Source organism: Mercenaria mercenaria, chromosome 1 (genome assembly GCF_021730395.1).
Source record: "Mercenaria mercenaria strain notata chromosome 1, MADL_Memer_1, whole genome shotgun sequence".
Taxonomy (NCBI): domain Eukaryota; kingdom Metazoa; phylum Mollusca; class Bivalvia; order Venerida; family Veneridae; genus Mercenaria; species Mercenaria mercenaria.
In genome coordinates this window covers 48,827,221-48,836,940 of record NC_069361.1, presented here as the reverse complement: position 1 = coordinate 48,836,940, position 9,720 = coordinate 48,827,221, and the positions used below count along the sequence as shown (strand labels likewise).

Here is a 9,720-nt window from a genome sequence, read left to right as displayed (position 1 = left end):
GACATAAATAAACTATTTGACTTGTTATTATTTCGAGGATGGTCGTGTTGGCCTGAGGCCGACATTCGAATGGTAATACTAGGTCATAGGCATAATAAAAAGGCCATCATCAAATCACTTAATTATTGACAAATTGGTTAATTAACGTTATAATATCTATTAATCTATGTGAATCACATAATAGAAATATGTCATTTCTTTTCTGTTTTCATACGAACGAAATTTCGCCTTACAAATGCGGTGAACCTGGGCAACTTCACTCTTTGACTTCTGTTTTAACAGTTGAATATTCATGCACAATTCAGGATAGACAATGCCTAAGATACAGCAGTAGTTGTCCCTTTGACTCCGTAGATAAATACGCGTTTTCTAAGTGGTAACAGTATTAAGCAAAATATGTTCTTTAAGTAGACTTATCATAAATTATATACATTTGTAGCTTGTTTGACAGATGTCGCCAAATTCCCTTCGTAGCGTGTCGGGTCCCTAGACTGATTTGTACGTTTTCTCTATTAGAAATACTGCATATTTTTGTATTATATAAAAGGTACCTTGTTAACATTAAACACAATTAATTCTTTGATACCATTCATTTCATTTGGTCTAGCGACTGACCTTTGTCGTGTTAGTAACTTCTGTTGAACCTTTTGTACCGAGATCGTTTTATACGAATGCCCCAATCGCGTGTCAAATTACTTTAACTATTTAACTGAACTATAATTGATATTATGTTATATTCTATTGTACCATCATTAATTAACCCCATGAGATGTTTAATTTAATTGTCCATTTCTTGGTCAATTAAATGTAGTGATTGCGAGCCGTGCTGTATCTAACTTAAGCTGACAAAATGAATTTCATAACGAAGTTTTTAACATTGAGTTTGTAAAATTCATTTAAGAAAATTCCATTACTTATGTATGTATACATAGTACATTGTATCTACATATAATTTGCATGTATCACACGTTTTAAAAATGAAATTCTGGTAAATGATCAAACATGCTGCAAAAGTTCATTGTAATGCTATTTTGGCTGGTATTGTCATCAGATGAACTCTTGAATTACAGTTGTTTTATGTTTTAATGGTGTGCAACAAGCAGTCTTAAATCTTGAATTGCAATGAGAAACATGAACTATCGCATGCAGCACCTAAATTATCAATTGTCAGAGCAAATATAAAGCCGTTTGGGAGTAGCAGTATAGCATATTATAAACGTTTAACCGCAAAGTTGTCGTAACTGCGGTACCGTTCAGGTTTATCCTATAGGCTGTCATTGATGAGTATTTAATTGAATCAGTGACAATAATACAGCGAGGTTCTGACAGATATTCGTACATTATAACATAGTGAGATGGCTGGACATGACGCAGAAATCGACTATTACAATAGTTTGGAAATAAAACCATATATCGGGGCTATAATTTTAGTACTGACATTAATGGTTTTAGGAATTGTTGGAAATGTGCACGTTCTTTTCGTGTATACCTTTCGAATGAGAGCAACGAGCCACAGAATATTTATTATAGTTTTGGCAGTGCTAGATTTGTTGTCTTGTACAGTTAGCATGCCTTTTATAACAGCAGATATGTTTCACAGATTTACATTTAACGCACCAATTGCGTGTAGGATATTACGGTTTTTTCTTTATTTCTTTGCCGGGTCTTCAGGATTTCTTCTTTTACCTATTGCAGTTGACAGGTGAGCTATATTTATATTCTAACACACTGAAAAAAGGTGTGTATATGATCTGTCATATCTTAAAGCTGCAGAACGATTTTTATGAATTTGTATCGTTGTTTTGTGTATTGTGTCAGTTTAATCCTATTTAATTGTACTGCGTTCATTTTGAATTGCATCTCCTTTTAATTACAAAAATAGGATGATATTTGCTCCATTTGTTTGATCATATTTATATTTTATGAATACACAAACTATAATTCAATAGCATGCATAAGACTGTTAGTGAATGTTTAAGATACTTGTGCTTCTTAAATATTTGACTGTATATGGGTTTTGTACTTGTTATCATCACGCGTGATGGTTTGATGTATAAACAATCCGGTTTCGTTCAGAACTGCTGTGGAGCAAAAAGTTTAAACACACATCTTCTTACGACGCACTTATTATTTTGCAAGTTTAAAAAAAATAGTGAAAAAAAATGATTGTTAATAAAATGTCAAAATTACATCACATTTAAAAATGTACTTTAGATAACGTTAAAGATAATGACGAAAGCACTAAGTGTTGCGCTAGAAGTTTTGTGAATTGTATATTAATATGAAAATAAGTGTATATTAATAAGAAAATTAGGCTCTCTGTCGATAGCCAAAAAACTACTACAGACGAAAAAAAATTATTCGATGTCAAAGTTCCCAGTTGTTTTCCCCGATAGAAATTGGTTTATTTAAAGATCATATAAAATGAAACTGTCTCACATATATGCAGAGTATTTGTATTCTTCTTACATATATATGATATAATTCATGTGTCACTGTTTTTAGATATGCAGACTATTTTCTCATCTTCAGATACCTGAAGACATGCAGACCTTTCGGACAGCAGATAAATCCATACAGAGCAAAGTTATTATGCGCAGTTGTTTTGATATTTTGTGTATTTTCGTTTTGGCCGATTCCAGTCCTCTATGGCCACAGCACCGTCATAACGCCAAACCCAAATATTACTGGCTTTACATGTTACCTTGACGATGCGTTCAAAGACACTTTTTACCTGGCATATTGGAACGGTATCATGATGATCCTAGCATTTTTCACTGTTATTGGTCTAATAGTACTATATTACATGATTGGAAAAAGTATTCGAAAACATGTTAAAGCAAAGAACAAACTACTTGTTAAAGAACAAATAAACAAACTTCCTGATAAGTCTAAACAACATACTAGTGACAGTCAGTCACGTGGCTTTCTCAATAAACTGCGGAAAGGTAAAGAAAAAAATAAAAAGGAGAATGTAAAATTGAAGAAATGTACTGTAGACAGAGCAACTGTAAAAGCGAATTTTAGTTCCAGAGAAACCAGTTGGAATACTGAAATCGAATCAAGTTGCGATATGTCTGAAAAAGAAAGTACTACAACTAACATAGTAAGAGGTGTCGCATTGAACATTAGTGACATCGACTTTGACGTTCCTGTCGACAAGAATAAAGATGAACAAACAGACAATAACAGTTCAAGTAAAGGGACTGCTGGTGCAGAGAACGAGCTTAAAGTTGCTAACACGGTACATAAGACAGAGAATGCTAAATCTGTTACGAAAGACCATAACATTATCAAAACAAATGGGGCAGAGATTTCAAACAATGAAGGTCAGTGTAATACTAAAGAGCAGACAACAGTTAATCGTGAAAATTCCCGCAAACACAGAGAGGCTTTGCGAAACCTAAAGAGATCTAAAAGAACAACTAAAATGTTTTTTGCCATCACAGTCTTGTATTTTGTGACCTTTATACCACACCTGACCCTTCAGGTTATTACACTTACACAAGATAATTTTGTTGCCAGTTTATCATTTGCTGGGCAGACAGTTTACCACATTGTGTTTTATTGTTCCTTTCTGAATAGCATGGTTAATTGTTACGTCTACGGATTCTTTGATACCATGTTTAGGGATGAGCTCAGGAAAATTTATACTTGTAAAATCTGTAACAGTTCTTGAAACGGGAAAGTTTTAGCATACAAATACTTCTGATAATTGCGCCAATGACAATAAAGCTTTTGTAAGATGGTTGATTTCTCCAACTTTTATCCTACAGTTCTGCTACCCATGCTGAAACGACAGAACCGTATGTTACCGTCTTTCCGACGGAACAAGACCTAATAGTAGACATTTTCGTTCCTTCCGTCACAAACGACAAAGCAGTAAATCGAAATTTAGCTATTGTTTTAAGTTACTATAAATGAAAAGATAGTATGACTATTTTAGTTACATCTACAGGGTTAATTAATTAATCTCGTAGCAAAGATTATATATGAAATAAAAATAATTTATCTGAAATAATATCGACGATTATATGACGTCTTTAAGAATGTTATTGTTACGGGTAATCTCATTTTACAATACTCTTTTGAACAAAAGCTTGCAAATGATCAAGAGATTGAAATTCAGGAATGTGATTAAAGTAGTTTCGTAGTATATTTCAGTCCTAATCGTTAGTTTTTTTATTGTACTTTGTTGCTACATGTCTACGCTTCACAAATTGATATGCAAAGCTACCACAGCTATGCATTTCTATCAATTATGTCATGAAATAATGAAAATACAGTAACACCTGAAGGGTCTTTAATTGTCATGTGAATTTGTGTTATACCTGGTGTGTACCTGTTTCATTAGAATGATTTAATTACATTTGTATAGGCAAACAGTAGATTCCCTAGTTACAGATTTACTCTACCTTCTTTTTTGTGTTTTCTGTTATATTTCATACAATTTCATCACCAAAGTTATCACATATTCTTTTTGAAGTACTGCAGTTTTGTTGCAAGTCCGATGTCCAGTCTTCTTTATCTCCTTTTAGAACCACAGATAATCAAATGTTAACGATATGTATTTGTTTTTTACGAGTGTTATTTGCCAGATATATGTTACACACGCATCTTGTATTTAAGCATGGCCAGGCTTATTCTACACTACACTGGAAAGATTTAATTAATATTTTGTATGTTTCAAACACCACAAAAGTCTTTTGCATCATAGGATGAACTCATACGACTCTGTTTTAACTCTCTTTTAGGTGTTTTTTTTCAAAGTGTTTTAATGGCAATTGTGTGATATTTACAGAATATTCAAATCTTTTTTTTAGTTAGAACCAAACTTTTACTAAACAATTTTGCCTTTTCTCTTTTCGATATGAAGTGTGAAACCATAAACTGCATACCGAAAGATCGTATTCTGAGACCATGCTTCCTATCTCCGAATAATACTTTGTCAGTTGATGAGTTCCATTAAATATTGAGTGGTCTATGTACAAGTTAATTTAAGAAGACCCATTTTTTTAAATTTTAGAAATTATTTCAACGCACTGATAGAACTATCCTGTTAAATGTGTAATGTATTTTATTAATAAAATAATGACAACCAACCTTTATGTAAATGATGTCTTTAACTCTAAGTGTTTGTCGATTTGCCAAACATAGACTAAGTCATTTTTCCTGGTCATATTCATCAGTACCTTAATAGTGTACCGTATAACGGGTATTGTTTTACCTGCTGCTATATTTTTTACTATTTTTACGACCAAAACAGATTCGTAAATATTGGTCTCGTATAAATTTGCTGTGTAAAGTAAAGTAAAAGTTTGGACTTATAAAAATGCCTCTCGAACTTAATTGATATTTTCCAAATTTATACAAGTAATCAATACAGTAATTATGTTGATATAAAAGAAATACATTTTTGCACGTTTTACAAACCATAATTTATAATGACTGACACTTATCTTTGATGTTTTTCACATGGGATGGTAATTGTAACAAGTTTGATAAGGTATTCGGGATTCTGAAAAGGTGTTGGCTACATTATTTAAAGACCGTTCAAAAACTTATTTTTTGTCATAACAATGATACTTGTGACGAAATATCATAAACATGTGCCGGTTACCTAGCATTTTGACTTCTATTTTCATGCTGTACATATTTAATGAGCTAATTTTTTTAGTAGACCTTGTGATTTCGTAAATATTAAAATCGTATAAAATAAAATCATGCGTTTTTACCCCAAATCCGTAAACTTTTACAGCAGTAAAAATAACCCTTTATACGGTAGTTTAATTATTACTTTTGATTGTTAATCAGGGACTATTTGTTGTTCATGATTTATTGTTCGAGAAATTTATAGGATTGATGCTGAAGCCATATGGACTAAGTTTGACATAAAACTTGAAACCTGTTCCTCTGTTTTACTTTAACATTTCTATCATGGTTTTGTGTGCAGGCAAGCTTTTTTTTACTCGAGGGCTGTTGCAGTGGGTGATTCGGCGTCGTAGGATGGCCACTCTGGACTGGATTTGTTGACTCTGAATTGTTCAGGGCTATACCCCAATTCGGTATGAGGATGAGGGGGAGGTTGGCAGGGCTTTTGTTTGTAAGTTAAAGTCATTAAGAGAGACAGGTGGTAGAGTGCGTTGTTTTAGACATCTCTTGTTAGTTGTAAAAATACATCTTGATATATTTCAATACCAAAACGGCAAGAATTAGTTGATGGAATAGTATATAAAGTATCTAAAAATCTGTGTTATGGCGTATTTTAACTGTAGATACTTGTGATTATTACGAACTTACGTGAAGCATTTTGATACGGGTTAACTCAAACCTGATTCATGCGTTTCACTACATTAAAAAGATATACAGTCGAAACTCGGTATCTCGAATTTCTTCGTATTTTTTTTCCATGGCGATACTGTTTTGTAAATTTACATTTCAATGATTTTGTAGAATCTGTCTTGCTTCTAGTTTGTAGAGTTAAAACACGTATAGTTTTATCTATTTTATAATGATTTCTGTCATGTTGTTTATGCGATTAAATGTAAATAAAATATATGTTGTGACTTGACTTGTACTTTAATACCTGCATTTTAGGATCCGTAGTGACACTCAGCATTTTCCGTGTGATTACGTAGTCTAGTTAAAGTTAGGCAGTTCGGCATTCTTCGGGCGTAAATATAATTCAACGCGTACATGATTTTTCCGTAAAAGAACGGAGAAAGCCGAGATCACTTACGGAGAACACGTAATTTGCCGATTGCCATTACGGGTCCTTTACCTTAAACCGTATACTTCATACTGCTGATTTAACATTTTCCCTGCTACATTTCTAAAATAGACTGGTCTATCATTCAATTTGAGCAGTACCATTTATTATTTGAAGGGGTGTTCACTGAAAATTTACCGACAGAATAGCGAACAGCGCATACCCAAGATCTTGGTCCGTGCTGGTCGCAAAGGCAGAATCACATTTTCAATTTTTGACGTTATTTACAAGACGTTTGAAATGTTTTTAATATGTATTAAAACATTCGGTTTATTTTATCCATTTTACACATCAAAAAATGTATCTATAAACAACCGAAATGAAAAAAAAGTAGTACGGTATTGAAATGAAGCAAGTTCTTTGATGCCATTAGAAATACAATCTACTCAGTTGTATTGGTCAGATTGTAAAAAAAATCGAATTAGCAATCAAATTGAAAATTCTATGGAAATAAACACAGATTAAAAGTGTATTGAAAACTGAGAAATACCTGAAAATATTACTTAATTAAATGAATTCACCACCATTAAAACAATGATCATTAATCTCGTGACAAATTATCTTAATGAATATACCATGTTTGACTTTTCTGTACTGACGCTATATCATATGGACATTGTGAACCATAATATAAATTAATCTCTGGAGACTGCAACTGTAAAGGGGCATGTGGTGATAGAGAGTAGTCATTCATTTATAGTGTGTGCAAAAAGAACTGACAGTCTCATTTTTAAATGCAAAATATAAACTAGTACTGTACTTGTAAATGTATTTCTTAAATAATCCAGAAATTAAAGATGACGGCCAAGATGGCCACCAAAATCTGAAAACTGTTCTCGTACTGTCTTATTGCTCGAAATGCTGCAATGTTAGTGAAAATAAATGATAATGAATATAATGCTTTGTGTGAAATAAATAGGATTTTTCTGCACGTGTTGTTTAAGTCCCACCAGGATTTTATTTTTTGTTTAAAACAGATAAATCATCGATCAAAACAGAGAATATGCATAAAAGCACTACTTTCAATATTGCACGTGATCAGCGTCACAGAATGAGGTAATCGCAGAAAAATAGATTCAATAATAATTCATACTTGAATCAAATATTCAAACCTTTAGCAAATATGTGAAAGTAATTATCGAAAGTAAGATTAAAGAAATAGGGTATTTCATGTTCGTAACAAAAATGTGGCAGCCACGTTGTAAAAAAGGGTCATTCTGAGCCTTTATAAGTCGGGAAAATGCACTCAATTAATGTTATTTTGTTCTTTTTACCTTTTCAACTCCTCTGTAAATGCTCTTTATCTAGAAGCTATCAATACATTGAATTGGATGATTCCTAAACAATCGATATGTGTGTCACCGGAGATGAACATTACAATATCAAACTTTTCAATTAAGGTAGCAATGACTATAAAATATCAGAATTATGAGAGAGAATGGTTTCATTTAAGAGCATTTTCTAATTTACAAACAACACAGGCGTTTTAATTGTTACGAAAAATACTTCCTTGATAGGCAAAAAAAAAAAAAAAAAAAAAAAAAAAAAAAACACATAAAACGTTGAAATTCTGTATACAGATCGCCTAATACGACAAAAATTAAAATCTTGCTGACTAAGTTGGTCGAACCTGTTCAAAGACGGTATTGGAAATGCATACTTAGTCTACCCTCCGTGCCATTTAAACCTGGGTTGAGCAGAACACAACATTTACACATTTTAAAAATACCAAGTACGTGAAGATGTGTTCATATGGAGATGCACATGGAACCTTCAATAATACCCAGAGTGCAAGAGGGGATCTGAGGTTATGGAGCCTGTATATCACAGAAACCGCACAAAGACAAAATTAAAAAGCAGGCACCATATTCAATAGGTAATTAAATAATACCATAAATCCTGAAAGCGGGAGTAATCAAACCACCCATAGCCGAAAAGTTCAAGCTGAAAAACAGTACCACTAACACAACATCAATGTCGTTGCTTTAGGATCTGAAAAGATCGAAATACAGTAGCTCTGACAAACCGCGTTACTTTGATATCTTTCTTTAAATTTTAATTTACAGTCTTTTTTTTCAATTTTGAAATTCTTGAAAAATGTTTCTTGAATGATCCATTTTTTGATAGTCATTGCAGGTGCTAGCGAGACTATCTACCTATTTAAGCCAAACTCGAAGCTTTGTTTTAAATGCGAATAAACTTATTTTATCTCACTTGCATGCGTTTGATCTTGCCAATGAAGACTCATATTTGGCCAGCTTTGACGTTCTTGTGATGTCACATTTGTTTGAGTTTCCAAATGCGGCTGTCGGAAATGCTAATATAGTCATAGAAACTGCAAGATCCACGTACATTACAATATTAAGCTTGAAGTCAGTGTTGAAATGAAATGAAAGGTCTGAGTAAATTCCATATAACGGTATTTAACAGATAATTACCGGGAAATACATGAAACTTTTGGGAATAGTGTATACATGTACACACGTTTCTCCTCACAAATAGCAATACATTTATCTCGATGGGTATGTGTTGGAAGGACCTCCTCGTAGTCAGCAAAAAATATACAACAGTGTTCTGACAGTTAATTGTATAGATAAACATAGTCAGATGGGCTTACCTGACACAGAAATTGCCTATTAATTACAAGAAGGTTTTCACAGTCCAAATTCGTTTCCTTAAATGAGGCTGTTAACAGTTTATGTATACCAACTTCCATGAATCATGTGACTCAAAACGGGGAAAAACACAAGGTAATTTAATGAGTTTTAGAAAGTCTTTATTCATAAGTCATACACACTCAGTCTGTAAAATATACAGAAAAGATGTCTTATACGTTAATTATACAATCTACTTGATGAAAATATTGTTATTAAAATCACACTCTACACATTCATGTAAATGATTTAAGTCCGTATTTAAACATTAATAAAGATTCATTTCTAAAACAGTTT

At 32.6% G+C, this 9,720-nt stretch overlaps 1 protein-coding gene across 1 annotated transcript; it reads left to right on the top strand.

Moving 5' to 3' along the window:
- Positions 1–1,355: 1,355 nt before the first annotated feature.
- Positions 1,356–3,679, top strand: LOC123522891 (uncharacterized). The gene is made up of 2 exons (XM_053546151.1): positions 1,356–1,702; positions 2,506–3,679. The coding sequence occupies exons 1-2, from the start codon at positions 1,356–1,358 to the stop codon at positions 3,677–3,679; spliced, it is 1,521 nt and encodes a 506-aa protein (XP_053402126.1).
- Positions 3,680–9,720: the final 6,041 nt, after the last annotated feature.

What these genes read in the sequence shown, in the direction of transcription:
- LOC123522891 (XM_053546151.1), top strand. Translation starts at nt 1,356, where the DNA reads ATGGCTGGACATGACGCAGAAATCGACTATTACAATAGTTTGGAAATA. An exon ending in TTACCTATTGCAGTTGACAG is followed by an intron (nt 1,703 to 2,505) that starts GTGAGCTATATT and finishes CACTGTTTTTAG; the next exon opens with ATATGCAGACTATTTTCTCA.